The sequence below is a fragment of the Antedon bifida genome, chromosome 9 (genome assembly GCF_963402885.1).
Source record: "Antedon bifida chromosome 9, ecAntBifi1.1, whole genome shotgun sequence".
In the NCBI taxonomy this organism is placed as follows: Eukaryota; Metazoa; Echinodermata; class Crinoidea; order Comatulida; family Antedonidae; genus Antedon; species Antedon bifida.
Window position 1 is genome coordinate 12326804 of NC_136234.1, and position 19238 is coordinate 12346041.

The 19238-nt window shown below is 34.8% G+C and overlaps 1 protein-coding gene and 1 long non-coding RNA gene across 5 annotated transcripts in view; one reads left to right on the top strand and one right to left on the bottom strand.

The window, feature by feature from the left end:
* The window catches only part of LOC144852179 (uncharacterized), a 73296-nt gene that overhangs the window by 12884 nt on the left and 41174 nt on the right, over positions 1-19238 (bottom strand). The window lies entirely within an intron of this gene.
* The window catches only part of LOC144852169 (transmembrane protein 179B-like), a 44166-nt gene that overhangs the window by 3584 nt on the left and 21344 nt on the right, over positions 1-19238 (top strand). For all 4 annotated transcript variants that reach the window (XR_013614268.1, XM_078709922.1, XM_078709920.1 and 1 more), the window contains exons 2-4: positions 1552-1745; positions 4462-4602; positions 5288-5366. Coding sequence is in view for 3 of the 4 variants with exons in the window: in XM_078709922.1 (XP_078566048.1) it covers positions 1552-1745; positions 4462-4602; positions 5288-5366 (414 nt within the window). In the remaining variant the exon portion in view is untranslated. The remainder of the gene's footprint in view (positions 1-1551; positions 1746-4461; positions 4603-5287; positions 5367-19238) is intronic.

Below are 19238 nucleotides of genomic sequence, written 5' to 3' on the forward strand. Positions count from 1 at the left end.
GAGGAAATTATACATTTCTTATTCTACTTATTCAACTAAGGCACATATTCAACTGGGGCACTTATTCAACTGAGGCACTTATTCTTGAACTGAAGTCCTTACAGCATTTATACAGTACACAAACCGAGTGACTGATTAAAAACGAATCTTTAATAAACTGAGTTACCAATATTCAAATGAAGCACTTATTTTTAAAATGATACGCGCCTTTTCAACTGATGCATTTATTCATGTGAGGTACTGTACAATATTCAACTAACAAATCTGCCACTTAATATTTAACTTAGGTACTTAGAGAACTTAGTTCAATTGAAGTGGATTCAATTGAGGCACTTGCACAGTATTCAACTGAGATACTTGGTGAACTGAGGTACTTGGTGAACTGAGGTACTTATTCAACTATAGGTACTTATTCAACTGAGGCACTTATTCAACTGAGGCACTTATTCAACTGAGGCACTTATTCAACTGAGGCACTTATTCAACTGAGGCACTTATTCAACTGAGGCACTTATTCAACTGAGGAACTTATTTAACTGAAGAACTTATTCAATTGGCCACCAGCATTTGTAATTCTGTTATGTACTACTGTATCAGTAATTCCAACCATCCACTTTCTCTTTACTTGTCTCATTACAGTAACTTTCAAACTTTTTTTTTATCTCTTTTTTGATAAATTTTTTTATTTATATAAAAATATATATAATATGTATTTAATTTCTTTTTGAACATTACCGTAATAAAATGGATAAATTACAATTTTGTAATTGTATTCCTAATACTTGTTATATTTTCATCTGACAGTGACACTGACAGGTTTCCATTGTACCACCATGCCAGTGACAGATTGATAGCCCTCCATATCATCATTAGATTTATTACACATCATCACATTTCAAGTGTAGATTTTTATCACTGATAATAAAACACAAAGTCACAATTTCACTATACAAAACTAGTAATAAATTTTGTTAATAAGTTTTTTCAGATTACTGAATAACTTGGATACAATAATGAGTTATTGGAAATTCACTTCTAAATGTAAATCACCCCTTGTCCCTCCCTTTCCTTGACCCCACCTTGTACATTAGATTTACTACACATCACATTTCAAGTGCAGATTTTTATCACTGATGATAAAAACTTAAACCAAAAATGTCACCATACAACATACAAGTAATACATTTTGTTTATAAATTAATATTAAATTATTTATTTTTTTTAGTTTACAGAATAAATCAAAATAGCAACTAATTAGATCAAGGTCTAATTTACTTATTCCATTCCAACATCATTATTGCATACTCCTTCATGAACTGCTCATGAGCCAAGGTCAAGATAAAACCATTGAAAATGAAGATTGTGGTTGAGCGTTTTTGTCGACCATTTGTGTGTGAAATTTGGCCTACTAGCATGAAAAAAGTCTGTTTAAAATTTTTGGAGATTCACTGTAAAATATATTAAAACACTCTAAACTCATTGACAATTCACGTCCCTCCACTCCTTGACTGTACCCTTTCTATTAATAATCTTTTACACATTTGTTTACAGAATGATTTTAAAGGACAGTGTATACTTGGGGCCGACGTGAGGTGGAACACGAGTAGTAACTTTGTAATATACACAGACGCCAGCAATGCATCCAAGTGCGCATTCTGTATGGGTCTTCACATTGTACTGTTAATTTTCAGTCTAGTCTATGCTACGTATTGGCTTGTAACGCTTATCCTGAGAAAAGAAGGAGTGTAAGTTTTAAATTTATTTGCATAATTAATTATTCGTTTTATATCGTTAATTTAGTTTAATTCTTGACTGCATTATGTGTTTATGTCCGAACACTTTCATACATGTACTGTATTAACATTTTTTCCCATAAAAACTTATACTCCTCTTTCTGCTTCCATTTACTTAATTTATTTTTTCTATACTCGAAGTAGATGGTTTAGGACAATGTTATTAGTCGTGTGGACGCGACTCTATAGTTCACTATGTCGGTCGGTCGGTCGATCTGGTATCACTATGCGTTTTAGCACGCGACTTACGGCTGTTGGCCTTGTTCTACCTATAAATATTAATGGCGTCTCTAATTGCATAGGTCATTAATAGTTTTATAATAGTTTATAGTTTCTTAAACTGTACTTAAATTGTTTAATTGTTTTGTTTAGATTCTTAAAATCATGAGGAAAAATTAAGCATTTTGATATATCCCCAATCCCGTAAAGAAATAAAAGATAGGATTTATTAATTAATTTGTTTTCATTATCTCATTTATTTATCATACACATTATAATTATATACAAACATCAGTGAGTACTGTCAATCAGTGAACGAAATGTGGATATAAAGGCATAGAAACTTGCTAAATCACATCTCCAGTATATTATTTAGAAAAGAAATCAAATCTGTAGACCTCTGACAAGTTGATCACCTAAAATAATAAATCTTAAAAAACAAAAATAAAATATAAATACAATTTCCTTATCTTTAGCTGTAAAAAGAAATACATTCATATCACTGGATGGTGTGGAGTTTCTATGCCTATCATATCATAGTATTAAATAAATAAATAATTATAGTAAATGAATAAATACACGGTATATAAATTCCATCTCCAGTTTAAAATATCAATATTTTTAAAAAGAAATCCAATCCAGATTGCTATTTTTATTCTCGTTACCTGCTATCACCTGCAGATAAAAAATAATGTATTTTGAATTATAATTGATAATATTCATGATGATACTCTGAGTGCTATTTTGGTGCATTGACTTAAGCATGTATCACTGACAATAACTTATACATAATTATTATTTCTCGCTCGATAGTGTGTATGTAGTAGAGAAGTGCCTCTAGTGTCATATGATAGTTCAGCCTGTTTTAGTCTATTTTTAGTCTTTTGGTAATAGCTAGAAGCTTTGCTAACGGTCTGTTGCTTTTATTCCATTTGCAGAATAAATTTTATTCTTATTTATTAGAGGAGAGAAAAATAAAATTGAAAAGGCTGTATGCCTTTATTTGTGATGACCTGAGGATTTTATCTTCATGGCTTGTTGATATCTTTACGTGATGTGCATGCAAACTTTCATCCTTCCTCACCATCATCATCATCCTCCCTCACCATTATCATCATTCTCCCTCACCATCATCATCATTCTCCCTCACCATCATCATCATCCTTCTCCCTCACCATAATCATCATCCTTCTCCCTCACCATCATCATCCTCCTCCCTCACCATCATCATCATCTTCCCTCACCATCATCATCCTCCTCCCTCACCATCATCATCCTCCTCCCTCACCATCATCATCCTCCTCCCTCACCATCATCATCCTCCTCCCTCACCATCATCATCATCCTCCTCCTCACCATCATCATCATCCTCCTCCTCATCATCATCCTTCCTCCTCATCATCATCCTCCTTCCTCTCCATCATCATCCTCCTCCTCCCTCACCATCATCATCCTCCTCCTCCCTCACCATCATCATCCTCCTCCCTCACCATCATCATCCTCCTCCTCACCATCATCCTCTTCCTCACCATCATCCTCCTGCCTCACCATCATCATCATCCTTCCTCACCATCATCATCCTCATTCCTTACCATCATCATCCTCCTCCCTCACTTCACCATCATCATCATCCTTCCTCCTTCCTCACCATCATCCTCCTCCTTCCTCACCATCATCATCATCCTCATCCTTCCTCATCATCATCATCATCATCCTCCTCCTTCTGAGCACCATCATCATCCTCCTCCCTCATCATCATCATCCTCCTCTCTCACCATCATCATCATACTCCTCTCTCACCATCATCATCCTCCTCCTCTCTCACCATCATCATCCTCCTCCCTCACCATCATCATCCTCCTCCCTCACCATCATCATCCTCCTCCCTCTCCATCATCATCCTCCTCATCATCATCATCCTCCTTCCTCATCATCCTCCTCCCTCTCCATCATCATCCTCCTCCTCACCATCATCATCCTCCCTCATCATCATCCTCCTCTCTCACCCTCCTCTCTCACCATCATCATCATCATCCTCCTCCTTCGCAATCATCATCCTCCTCCCTCGCAATCATCATCCTCCCTCTCCTCCTCACCATCATCCTCCCTCATCATCATCCTCTTCCCTAATCATCATCCTCCCTCATCATCATCCTCTTCTCTCATCATCATCCTTCTTCCTCATCCTCCTTCCTCATCATCCTCATCCTCCTTCCTCATCATCATCATCATCCTCCTTCATCACCATCATCATCCCCCTCCCTCACCATCATCATCCTTCCTCACCATCACATCAATCATCAAATCAATGTATATTTATGTTTGTCATACCTATATTATCATAATAATTTTGTTTATAAATTATGTTAAAAAATGTTCAATCTTTTAATTGTTATTGTTAATGATAGCATATTAAAAAACTATATTAATATTGAACATCTCTTTACAGTCGTATTTTTCAGATTATAACCATCTTTCTGTATGCAGCATTCACATTTTTAGTATTTGTACAAGCTGGTGTATTAACGCGAGGACTAAATCGATTCTGTGACGGCTTAACGTCTGGAGACATGGGAAGTCATATAGAATCGTAAGAATGCTTTTTTTATTTTCCTTAATGCCTCAGTGGTCTAATGCTTAAGACAGTTGCATATCAAGCAGAAGGTTCTGAATTTTAATATTGCAACCAAAACATATAATATAATGCGTGTATGTTTGTGATACAAAATCCAAGGTTAATGTCACCGGTGATGACCAACTACTTCACAAAAATTGCCAAACTACACCTAAACACAAGATCCTAGGTCCTTGGTCGTCGTAAAGCAAAAGCTCCCTATTCATCATTAATTCTATACAGTTAAACATTATATGCAGTAGATTCCTTGTGGTACGCCAGCCAGTGGCCCTAGGCTATGATATGCAGACATGTCTAGCATATTGCGGTATATAACTCTACTCCACTACTAATATAATACAACTATTGCCCGAAGGGTATCTTATCTTGACTAATTATGTTGTATGCATACAATCACAATGGCCTCCGTGCTCGGTACCTGTATAAAAATCTAGCGTCCTTGTGCTGTTAGAAATTTAGTTATGTCCCTTCAACCACCGTTACTAAATATAGTTCAGCATGGTAACATGTTCAGCATGGTATTCATGATAAATACTTTCGTGCAGTTATTTTAATTTTTATTTAAACTTTGGATATTTCTTCTGGAATAACCGTCATTTGGTAGTCAATGGCTGGTACAAATTAATACTTGTTTTTTCAGTTGTCAAGAATCACAAGATCTTGTTCGTTGGAAAGGTCTTAAAGGATCTGATTTCTATTCAATGTTAAAGAAAACACAGGTAAATCAATTATATATTTATTATACTAACTTCCATTTACATAAAGGAGTGTGTCGAGCATGAAAATGAGCGCAAATATCAGAATACGTCACAAATGTAAAGGTAACCGCAAATGTCAAGGCATGCCACCTACAATTTATTTAAAAACTGCATGTCAAGACCTTAATGTCTACAATTTGTTTTATAAATTATCCATTATCACAAATATAAAAACATATCAACCGCAAATCTAATAATAAAGTATCCAAGTTTTGTCACACCCTGTTGAAATGTCATAATTACACTGGGATTATTCCCCCTACTACTATCTTAAAAGATGAGGATGATTCTCTCTTCTCAAAGTTTTTAAAATGTATGTACACAGAAGCAACAGCTTTTCGTCAGTCCACATATCTAACTAAATACTGTAGCATGGAACATATCTTTTCATCAGAAGTCTCATTTAAAAAAATATGTTTCTTTAAAAAAAAAAATATTCACTACTTCATTCTGTCAGAATGGGGCAGAATGAGAGTAGTGTTGTTTTGCTCACAAAGTACTCCATTGTTGTTTGCCTTTATTCTAAAACTGATCAGCTCCATTGTTGATAATCAGTATTACACATCTGATCTACTAAAATTGTATGCAGTTTTGTACACAAACGAAGGAGTTTACAGAAATACTGTAGGCCTTCTTAGAGCCACATCTGAGTGTTAGCCTTTCAGTTCTGTAGTAATTAATCGGATATTCAATCTTCATGGATTGTTGATGTCTTTACGTGATGTGCATGCAAACTTTTAAAGAGCAGCTTATTACCAGTGAAACACAGTGGCTATATCAACATAATAAATATCAACATAATAAATATTGATAATTGTAGGCTAAAAATTAACTTTTATGTTGAATTTGTCGTTGCAGGCAATATTGAAGTAGAGTGTTTTAGGCTTACTAAAATCAATTTCATGGTAAAAGATTTGCCAACCAATACCAAATTCTGAAAAGCATAAACTCTCCCAAAACCATACTTTTCGTGAAAAGTTATCATTAAAAACACATTCAGAATACTCTATCCATACTAGATTTTCTAGAAAATTAGAAATACTGATATTGTTCAGCCTAAGGGAGTCCAGTATTGGAAGAGTTGACATGATGGAGAGTCTTTAATTGATAATGTCAATTTCTCAATGACTTTTCCCTAATCACTGTGGGTGTTGTCTCAAATCAGAATATTACTGTAATCTCTTTAACTACAAATCATGGATTATGTCAATATAAGGAAATGTATTTTAATTGTTTCCAAATGCGGGAATATGAATCTAATTGTCTTCAATCAGTGAAGTGGAAGTTATCAAGTTGTCTCTCAGTGAAGAGAAAGTTCCTTTTCTAGTGTCCTTCCATGAGTTCATACATACATAAGTTCAACTAAGTATGAGTATAACCTAAGAATGGATATGAATGATGTAAAAAGAATATGAATATTATAAAAATAGGTAAATCATAATAAAATAAACTGAATTGGCACAAGTTTTAAGGTTTGTGCAAAAAAATTGTTCAATAACATCTTCAAAACCTGTTTGATGAAGTAACAGACAGAGTACATAATAAAAAGTACTTGTAATAACATAAACTATGCATTTAACGTAAACTATAAATACACTCACATACAACGTTCCCTCAGGAACATTCCTTCTCTAGCTCAAACTAATATTGATAGACAGAATAAAAACAATGCAACTAGGCCTAGATTATTACCTTACAATAGAGCTAACTGATCCTACACCAGATGGGCAGCTTGGGCAGTTCAACCCACTGAATCAAACACTAGATAAGCTAAAGGTTTAAATGATTGTAAAATCACTAGTTGAATGAGAACTGAAGAAGAAATTGATATATATTCTCTGTTATGCTTTCCATTAATTAATTTATGAAACAAAAATAAAATTAATGTGATTATAACTGGCTCACTTTCTTCAATTATACTAGTTTGGGCAGTTCTTGTTTTCTAAATTCTCAATCTGCCATTGGTAGCACTTCTCAATATCTGTTGCGGCCAAATGCAATAAGTATGAATGTTTAGGGTAGAATCAATCATACCAAATAAAAAACACTGTCCCTATTTTTGTTGATTGTAATGCAGCTGTTTAAGTAGAGAACGCTTTGCCAAAATATACACACTATGTGGTAGTTGCCCAGGTGTGAGGTGAATAGGTTTTAAATAGCAACAACATATAAAATATATTAACCATAGAAACATGTTACTAAAGGAGGCATTTTCACAGATTAGACATAGATACAGTACCACCTGATTACCTTTATCCATCATTAATCTGTGAAACATTTTACTCAAATTAGATTACTTTAGTATTTTTAGAAATAGAGAAACAATTATTGGACAAGTACTGTGATGGTCATGGCATTTTGTGTTTGTTAAACTTTTACTTAAAGATGTATTGTCCCTTGAAACACAAAAAAATGAAGGTCAAAATATCTTAAATTTAAATTAAATATCAAAGTAATATTAAAGTTATTCACTTTAAGTCGAAAATTCGAGCCAAAAACAACAAGTTTACGTAATTAACAGGTAAATTAATTTAATTACATTTCTTCTGGAAAATCGTCGCAAGTGAAAGTAAACAAAGATTTCAAACCACGAGTATGCATTATGCATGATGCTAATTAGGATTGTTTACAACTCGTCACAGTTGAGAAGGTGTTTTCACACAGATCTCGAGGAAATTTTATGATTATTCATACAGAGTAGCCAAACAAGCGCGTTGCATTATGAGATATGTTTTGATCGAAAACTTTGACTAGAAGTCAAAGTTATTTTTTGAACAAAAAAACGTCTGTATTTCAGTTAAATGATTTTTTTTTTGACTAGTTTTTGGTGAAAGTTAATAACTATTATGATACTTCAAAATGACAAACCTTTTTTCGAAATATTAAAAAAAAAAATTTGGGGGAATTAGTCAAAGGGACAATACATCTTTAAGCGGAGTGCCCTGCCATGGTGTAGGAACAACCACATTGGGCATTTTGTACAAGATGTTTAATTTTCAACTTAATTTGATGTAAATTAAAAAATATGACATAGTAAATTCTGTGTGTGTATTTACATCGTTTTTAAAAAAATAAGCTGTAATGTATAAGAAGAGCTATCAGTTTAATATGGTGGTGCTTACACATTTGATTTGCCTTTATTTTGAAAATAGCTTAACATTATTAAAGCTTTTGACATAGAATAGATATTTAAAGAAAATTGTTCAGGATAGGCATACAGTAAAATCATAGTGTATTAAACGATAAAAAGTAATAAAATAAATATAATAGAATAATTATTATAAATGATATTCATTATAATTTTTAAATAATAGCTTAATCAAGTCATTAAAAAAATAAGACTTAATATCCCTTGCACTTTGATCTTTTTCTGAATTTATAGTAGTAAGTAATTTTGAGCGTTATGCATTTATACATGTTTACAGTCATCATTAGCTTTAGCTTCATGCTATAATGATAGTTCTATTTTCCAATAGTATTAAACGTGTCAGATTTACGGTATGTAGCCATTAATCTGTTGCATTTGATAATATATTTATAAATGACCCAGAATTTAGTCAACATGTTCACATTTATAGTAGAATCAGCTATTATGCTTAATACATGATTCTATAATTTTACCATCAATCTTGTCACAAATTTACTCTACAGTATACAAGATTAAGTAGGTGACAATATGATTGATACCAAGTTCCGCAACATGCCTTTGTCACGCAATAGTATGGGAATTTCGCTAAAAAAAATGAACAAAATAATTTTAATAATTTTTAATTCCAAATCTGCGACTAGTTGTATCCCATTTCTGTTGAGCAAGAGAATACAGTTTAGCTGCAAACTGTCACTATCAGCATTGTCATCATTAACATGGTCACCAATCTTCATGATATATGACCAACTACATTGGTGGCTATACATCATGCTTATTTAGCATTGATAACATTAATTATATTAATAATTTGTTAGTTATGAACTCATTAAATAGCCCCACATATATTCAAATAATTTATCTTCACCAAATGGTCAACAAAATTAACTGTTAGTGTTAACTATTATCCTAGTTTTTATAATATAATGGTGGTGTAACCACCTCATACTCGCATCTGCCGCAAAAGCATTCTTCAATGATGTAGTATGGATATGCATAGGTATTACCATCAGGGCACATCAATGTAATAGCATTTGTAGAGACTGCTGGCTTGCAACATTCACAATATGCATCAACATATAGCAACTCAGGTAGGGCATCAGCCGTAGAGTTGCAGCGTCCTTGACACATTGTATGTTGTACAGAACCCTGTGCCACACATCCATCAACTTCATAGCTCACGTACCACTCTGCAAAGCTCTAGAGTTTCTGAAGTTGAAATTTTACAATTCTGTACACTTTTTTTAAATTACACATAAACCATTTCAAAAACGTAAAATAATTTACCGCATTTATTTGAATAAACGCATTCATTCAGTGGAGGCGTTTATTTTGTTTGGGTATAATATTAATGTATAATAATCACAAAAATACCTACAGTACCAGATATGAAAAAATAAAACACAGTATATCAAGAAGTGATAACATAAAGTGGCGTTTATTCCAAATGATGTTCTATGGGGGTGCTTATTCCAGGAAGGCGGTGTTTTTTATTCACAGGTTAGAACACCTGTGCGTTTTTCAAAATTTAGGTAATAAATGAATAAATAAGAGATATAAACTATTATGGCAATATTATGAATCTAATTTAAATGATTGAACAGATTATTCATTTATTGATATTTATTTTATTTCATTTCAAGGACGTATAAAATAAAAATACATAACATTGAAAAAGCTGAGTTGAAATGGAAACAAGCCAAACAGAAAAAAAAGCAAAAAGCTTTTTACAACAAAAAAAATTATAAATGTAACAGAATATAAAATGTTGTATTAAATATGTAATACATTATAAAAGTATTATTATGTTCTGTAGCATGCTGTAGTTACTGTATTAACACAAAATAAAAATGTCTTTTATAATTTCTATAATTTTGTAGGTATTGGTTGCTAAAGTTATAGGCTATCATACTTACCACATTTAGGACAACACACACCTTCTGTGTATCTTAAGGTACTACCCTAATAACAAACCAAAAAGTCAATTGATAAATTACCGTATGCTAAATTCTTGACTTATACAGTATCCTTATTTTCCTTTGCTAATCCACAAAAAATGACCAGGTTTAAATGACTTTTCAACATGATCCAAACTGTCATATTATCAAACCATCAACATTTGTGATAGGTGGTGCAAAGAAGGGATAATTAGTTGGATTTAATTTAATTGATTATTCCTGTTGGTAAAATTTCATTAAATTGAATTGAAAAGATTCTCCGACTCATGCATTTTAAATAAATTGTGGACCTAAATTCAATTTAACATATTTCAGTATGTTTTGCAACTGTTTGTAGAACAGAAAGAGTGTACTAAAAGTCACAGACCAGAGAAAATTTGTATAATACCAAAATATCGAACAAATATTCTATCAGGTATTCTGGTGCAAAGTTGTGGAATGATACCCAGATGATTTAAGGTTTTTAACAAAAATGAAAAAGAAAGATTATTATTTGTTTGTTTAAGATATTTATTGTTATGTTTCTAAACGAAAATTATATTTGGAAGAAAGTTTTGAAAAGGTATTATAAGCTTAGAAAGGTTGCCCTTATTGATTTAACTATTTTCAATGTCTAGGGTCTGACTTGACTAGCTGTGACTGTTTTTTTAGCCCTTCCCATGACTTACTATGTTTTTATTCATGTTTACAATGTTTATAATTTATTTTTGGGGGGAAAAATGTAAAATAAAGAAAGAAGGTATCTACAAGTTTAGACCATAAAAAGTTAATGTTTTTTTTAATTTGTTTAAAGTTGAGCCCTCTCTTATAAAGCAGTCCAATCTACAGTAATAGAGTTCTTCCTAGATACTGTATATGGTGGTAGTGTTTGTTTTGTTCTACCTACTCCAAGTAGCAATATTTACCTCTTCACATGTATAATCGCATTGAGTCATGCTGGTTGTAACACCTTGGTCCGTACACGTCATTGACTGGCAGGGATTGTTGGTTGGAATGGTTTCACCAATCTGAAAATGAAATTGTCATCAATAAAACAATTAGCTTCTGTGTTAATATTTGTACAGATTGATTGAACTTATCTTAAATAATGGCAACTGTGAAAGATAGAGGCACTGTAAAGGGGAGTCCTATATTCCTTCTGAATGTAGGGAAATGAGCTGTTATGAGCTCATTGTACTCAGCATGTGGTAAGGTGGCCATTCCTATCCACACCACCTTATCCTCTCTAGTATTTTTCAACCAGGTAGTCATTTAAAGCTGCGTAGACTGGGGGTAACCCCATATACTCACATTGTAATTTTGATTATTCACAAGGCAGACTGGAAAGAAAAAGAGCACAACTGTTATAACATGCCTGATTGTATTCTTGCAATTTTATTGGTTAATTATGCATCACATGTCATTTGGCATTAGCCCTGCCTAACTGAAAAGTGATATCTAATGGTGATAATTAATGCACTCTAACTTGTTGTGCGCGTTGTCTATAACTCTCCTACTCCGCGTCCAAAGTTGAAGTCACTGCCTTTAACATTCGTCAATGATTTATATATCACTTTGATTCAATTCAATAACATCTATATGTAACATCTGTGAGGAGGGTATCCCATGCTGAACTCTAGTTAATGAGGTCAATATAAAACGGGATAGGGCTATCAGAAAATCGTTTAGTGCAGGTAGTCAGACGTGACATGTTATTACGTGATTATTTAAAATAAATTGAATAAAAGTAGGTAACAATAATGAATGTTTTGTATTCATTGAATGGAGAGGATATTTCTTCAATGAAAAATTGACTGCTCTATTTATAACTCAGCTCCGCCTCATTAAATAATCAGTCAATTAATTTTTCGACCGACCAACCAGCTATACTTTCCTAGTATGTCTAAAAAAATTAGGCAGCATCAGAACAAAGCAAAGAAAAAAGTTCTTGATACCTAATCATAATTGTTGACTGGCTCAATTTTTGGTGCGGCTTAACTCAGGTCTTAGACTAATTAAGATAAAGTAGAGTGTAGTTTATGTGCAAGATGGTTTAGTTACTGTAATTAGCCAGCCGCTTAATTAGCCACTAGACTTAGTAGCTGTCTGGCCTCTCCAAACTTTCATAAATAAATAAATACCTGAGGCTGTTGTAGCTCTTGCAAAAAGGCATAATAATATAAATATTTGCATGATTTTTTCCAAAAATGTGTTCTGCCACATTCTTTCAAGCGACTACTACGATTTATTGAACTCTGGTATTAAACCTACCGTTTTGTTTTACAATTTTTAAATGTATTATGACTTTAAAAATCACAATAAAAAATTCATCATCAAAGGCCATCTGAGTGATTGAGAGTGACTAGGTAATAACTCTAATTTGCATGTGAATGAACAGCTGAATTATTAGCATAGATAGATCAAGTCCTTTTTTTATATCATTGTTATATAACATCTTTTAAATTTTTTTAATTCAATATTTCACTCCGAGGCTCCTCACAAGGCACAGCCTCTAGCAGCATTTAACAAATCTGAGCTTAGCAACAGAAGGGGGACAATAACAGAATAAGAAATAAATTCTAAATAGTAATTTTTTTGGTTTACTAAACTAACTAAATATTTCTGGACACAATTAAATAAAATTAAATTTTGAATATTTGAAAGAATAGTTGGTCCAAAAATATTGTAGTAAATAAGAGTAGATTCTTGATCAAGTAAATAATTCAAAATTCTGTCAACACTGGTAGGGCAAAGCAAAAGAATTTGGAATGGGTACCACATAAACAAATGGGAGACGCAACTAAAACCATATTCATACATACAAGTGAGAGTTTACTACTATATCCAAAACGAAATCCATACTTATAGATCATGATTTTTTTTTTCTTCAGGTACAGTCATTTTATGATCACATCTTTTTTAAACTAGCATACATGTACCTACATTATCTTTTTACATAATCTGATAGTTTTTTCTTGTCTCGCAATCATTATTCATAATGTTAAAGGTCTAGATAGCAACCAAGCGCATCTCGACAAACATAAGGTTATTTTCCCTGCCGTACTTCCCATAAATTTAACGTTTAATGGTAATTCAACAGTCATTGTTATTGAAATATGGTAATTAAAGCACATCATATATAGAAAATACAAATGTTGGTTTTATCAAAAATGATTTATGTTTGTATTCCATAATATGAAAATTAATAATGTCTTTATCGGATAACAAAACAATATTGTTACTTGTAGTAATTAAAATTACAATATTGTATATAAAAAATCAGTAAAATCTTTTTACCATAGCATTTATAATTATTATCTACCTTTTAACTCTTTCACTGCGTATACCCGGTACTACCGGGTATAAACAGACGTCGTTGAAATACGTATACACGGTAATACCGGGTATGGGCAAAACAATGATTTAATCGTATTTGCCTATAATATATAGCACCCTCTATATTTGTTCGATGAACTTGAATATTTTTGCAAGTCATTAAAAAATTTTTCCAGCAAAAAAAACGGCCCTCTATAGTTGTATTATCGTCTTGAAAATCATGCGCCCTCTATAGTTATATTATATATAGTATAGTATATATAATAGTATTCTATCTTGGAAAGTTGTTTTGAGTAGCGTAATGGCGGCCATTTTGAAAGTAACCAAAATTTACCAGCCCCAATAGGGCAACATTGTGTTTATCACAACACGCAAAAAAAAAAATTCTGAAACAATAGTTAGTTTTTGTACTATAGTGAATTTTTGGAAAATGTCATTATTTTCACGATTTTGCCCCAAAACTTTGATTTGTGCATAATTTTTATAAAACAATAAAAATAATTCAATTTTTTTTTATATTTTTATTTGTTATACATATCTTCATCAATATCCAGTTGGAAAAACATATTCCATAAGAATTTCTTATAGAAAATATAGTTTTTATTATTGATTCGATAAAAAACACGAAATCCAAAATACATGTAATGACGTCACATGACGTCATCAATATGCAAATGACTTTTTTTTTTATACCTAACTGTAGACTAACCCTTTGCCCATCACACACCACAAAAATAATTACACAATTATCTCAATTAGTATTTTTTTGCAATTTATTAAAATACCATATGTTTTTCTTAAATATATATTACGCACAGAGGTGGGAATAATGCTCCGCAGTGAAAGGGTTAATGTCACCTTCATCATAATTTTCACCTTCATAGTCTATTTCAGGCTTAGCTTACCTGGATAAACCAACAATAGCCCCTTCTCCTCGAAGAGCGAGATATAACTCGAAAAGTAGAAGTTTTCATTGAATCCCCCTCTCCACAAATAGTATAGTCCATGAACTATGTCCTCAAGTGGGAGCCTGCCCACAAACCACCATCATCATTTCTTTTCGAGACATGAAAGAGTTAACATGTCTTCAAAGAGCTTGCACAGTTTCTTGCTGTTGCAATAGAGTTTTAATACTGAGACTGCTGCTATATGAAGCTAAGTAGTTTTTCTTGATTAGAAAGATTCATTGAACTTTGAAATGTCAATAAAATGACTTTAGCAAGCATTTTTGTGAATGTTTTCACTTAGGCCAACTGGCTGAAATGTTTGCAGTACCATAGTGGCCAGGCCTAATTCTAGCAGGACAGCTTGTCTACTGTCTAACATAGTGGTTTAGGCTTATTGTAGGATCTGGCCTCCTGAGTTTCTTAAATTTGATTCATGTTCTCATAGGGGGCCTAGGCCTAGATCTTGCAGGGTCAGATGTTGCCCATGCATGTTGCCTAACAATAACATTATGGCTAGACATAATTTTGTAGGGCCTAGCTGAAACTTATAGGAGGCCTAGGCCTACATACTGCAGGATCAAAGATCTTGTCTATGCACCCGCTGCGGCCTCTGCGGTCCCGGGGGTGAATGAGATTTCTCCGGTGTTACTGCAAGCCATCATTGCATATACCGATATGGGGGGAGGAAGGTCTGCAGGCGTAAGTGAAGCAATATCTTGTCTTCTGCCTACACAGAATCCTCTTTATCACGGAGCTCAAATCAATTTGGTAACGGGCCGTGCGTGCCCATCCATATGAGCGAGTGGCCAAGACAAGATATGCAGTGCTACATCTCATGCTCATGCTCCGTCGGGGTACGACTGGCTACGCACATAGTCACTGGCCAGCTTCGTCACACTCGTTCCGTGCTGCCGGCTCAGGATGCGACCATTACAATTGCACCTCCCGGCAGCTTACCGTCCAAAATCAGACACACTTCACAAAGTGGTTGTAACGAATGCGTTCATTCTCACGCATCTGGTAGCTTGCGGCATTTGATCATGCAAGGAGACATGCCCACATCAACCGTTTTGAACTGGGCAGTTGAGCGTACGTTGAAAGCTCTCCTACCCCATCTCGCAAATCGCCATGTTCTCGCCAATTCCATCAATACAACTGTGGTTGCTCACATAAACAGCAAGGGAACATGTGGTCCTCAACACTGTGCTGCCACACATGGACGTTACTAATGTGGTGCACAGACCACAGCGTAGAACGCTCAGTGGCCCAAGTTGCGGCCCGACTGAACGTGGAAGCGGGCACTCTGTCCCAACCCACATCTACGTCCTACGGAATGGCGTCTCCTTCCGTCGATTGCCACCCAAATTTCAACTACTTTGGGCGCCCCACATAGATCTGTTTGCGACGTCTGGCAGCATGCATCTTCCGGCGTTTTGTAGTCGATATCAAGATGAACATGCGTGGGCAGTGGATGCCTGTCCATACCATGGGACGGTTTTGGGCTTATGCATTTCCACCAATTTCGATACTGCCGTTGGTCCTGACGCACATTCAACGCCATTATTGCCGAGTACTTCTGATAGAGCCATTGGCCACGACAGACGTGGGTTTTCCTGCTCATCAGCCTGCTTTACGATCAGCCTCTACGTCTCCAGATTCAGGGAGATCTACTGACGCAGGACTGAACTTTGCCAAACCCCGATCCCTCGACCTGATTTTATAGCCACTGTCAGGGATCGGCTCAGAGTCTCGGGCATTCCAAATGGCCTGGCCGCCCTTCTTGTGGCGAGATCCCGACAGGAACCTTACTCGCCGTCTATAATAGCCGACTAAAACACTATTTAAATGGTGCAAGCGCCAATAGCTTGACCCTACTAAGGAGAACTGGGTAAAGTCTGCGCCTTCCTGCATTATCTGTTTGAGTCAGACCTGCAGGCCCGCACCGTGTCCGGCTATCGGTCTGCCTTGGGTGCTGTAATTCCAACCTTTAAAGACGGCTTGAGCTTACCTACATCTCCTGCAGTTTCAGGTTGCTTTGCGAGATGTTTAGAGATCGGCCTCATGTTAAGGCCCTAGTTCCTGTTGAAACGTCAGTATCATACTAGTTCTGATACATCAGTCAGATGCCTTTCGACAAGGCCCATTACAATTCTCACCTCTTGGCATTCTTATTGGCAATGAGAAGAAACAACATATGAATGCTGAGGCGTGTTGCACACTCCTCAGATCTGGTTAGGTTTGAGTGTGGCTAGTATTGATGCTTGATGGCTCGCAGATTGCTGACTGTGTTTATCATTCCCAAATCTACTTATCTTTGGGTGATATATATACATATATATACTTGTCTCCAGTGAGGGCAGTTAAGTTACAATCCACCGCACTGCCAGAAGGAGTGTCTCAATATCACTGCCTGGGTGCCCCGCACCAGTCAGGCGCAAATTCAACAACTGAAAATTGAGTTATGTGCTTTATCAGACACTCCACCACCGGTTCACATGCATCAGTTGTGTGTGATTGCATACGTGTTGTATTCTGGTGGTACCAGCAAGGTGGCATATACAGTCGGTATTCACTCCCCCACCTATCGAATATCTCCACAAACCTTGCACCAGTAGCCACAGCAGAGCTGAAAGTAATGGATACACAAAGCTCTTTTAAACTTGTCTCCCACCGCTGACTAGTATCTAGTCCGGTGCTACACTGGCTATTGTTGGTTTATCCAGGTAAGCTAGGCACGAAATAGACTACACAACCAACAGTGGTGTTGGTAGTCTATGAGTGCCGCTTACCTGGATAAAAACCCTCCCACCATCCCCTCAGACAAGAGGTCTTGCGAAATGATGATGGTGGTTTGTGGACAGGCTCCCACTTGAGGGCATAGTTCATGGACTATACCATTTGTGGAGAGGGGGATTAAATGAAAACTTCTACTTTTCGAGTTATATCTCGCTCTTTGAGGAGAAGGGGCTATTGTTGGTTTATCCAGGTAAGCGGCACTCATAGACTACCAACACCACTGTTGGTTTGTGTAATTGTCATTGTCACCTGTTATCATTGTCTTCTTTATAATTGGCATCATTGTCACCATCATTTTTAACACTTCCATCATCATTGTCGCTTTATTATTGTCATCAATTGTCACCTTCCTAATTGTCACATTCATCATCACAATCATTGTAATTGTCACCTTCAAAATTATTCATTATTAATTATTATCTTCATAAATTATAATAAGTACATTATCATCGTGTTTATCATTTTATTATCCACCTTATCATCCTTGTAATCATTCTTTTATTATCATAACCATCATCTGCATCATCATCATCATCTGCATCATCATCTGCATAATCATCATCATCATCATCTGCATCTGCATCATCATCATCTGCATCATCATCATCATCTGCATCATCATCATCATCATCATCATCTGCATCATCATCTGCATCATCATCATCATCTGCATCATCATCATCATCATCTGCTTCATCATCTGCATCATCATCATCTGCATCATCATCATCATCATCATCTGCATCATCATCATCATCATCATCATCATTATCATCTGCATTATTATCATCATTAGCATCATCATCATGTACACTACTGTCCTTTCACAGGCCATTTAGTATGTTGCTTTATCTCTGGGAGTGGCAATACCACTGTCACACTCAACCTGTTGTTACACGCTGATATTTTAATTTAATTATTTAAATATAATATGCTAGTTGATATTGCTAGAGTCATCTCAGCATGATAGCGTCATTAGAAACAACGTAACTTAATATACAGTTGTGGCTTAACTAGCAGTGTTTCTAATAATGAAAATTTGCATTTCCTTGTTGAGAATAATTCACATAGAGACATCCAAACTGGATGTATTTAGACATCTGTGGCCATATTCACCATTCATACTTAGGCTAAGTAAAAAATATCCTATCTAAGTGAATACAATTTAAGGGAAATACTTAAATATTTATTGAGTTAAGTGAAGAACTTAATATTTAAGGGAAATACTCACTTAAGTGTGATTGGTGAATATGGCCACTAGCTTTTACCAGACAACAAATTAAAATTAATTTGTTAAAAATAACTACCCTGATTTAGTAACATTTCCCTAGCAGACCACAACCCACAATTACAGGATGTAATGTTGTTAAACGCTAATATTTTGATTAGTACTGTGGTTATATTTGATGGACTCGGAGTCAATGTGTCTTACTGTGATGTACGTACCACTCGGACCTATTGATGGATATTATTATATTTTGATTAATCTCTTAATTATTAAATTAATTTTAAACTCTGTAGGAGTAGAAAGGTATGTAACTATGTTAATTAATTAAGATTCTGAAACACTTTAAAATACTGTGTTGCATACAACAGAGAACTAGCGATACAATAGCCTTAAGCTTTGTCTACACTATGAAACTAGTTTGACAAAAAAAATTGTGATGTGCCC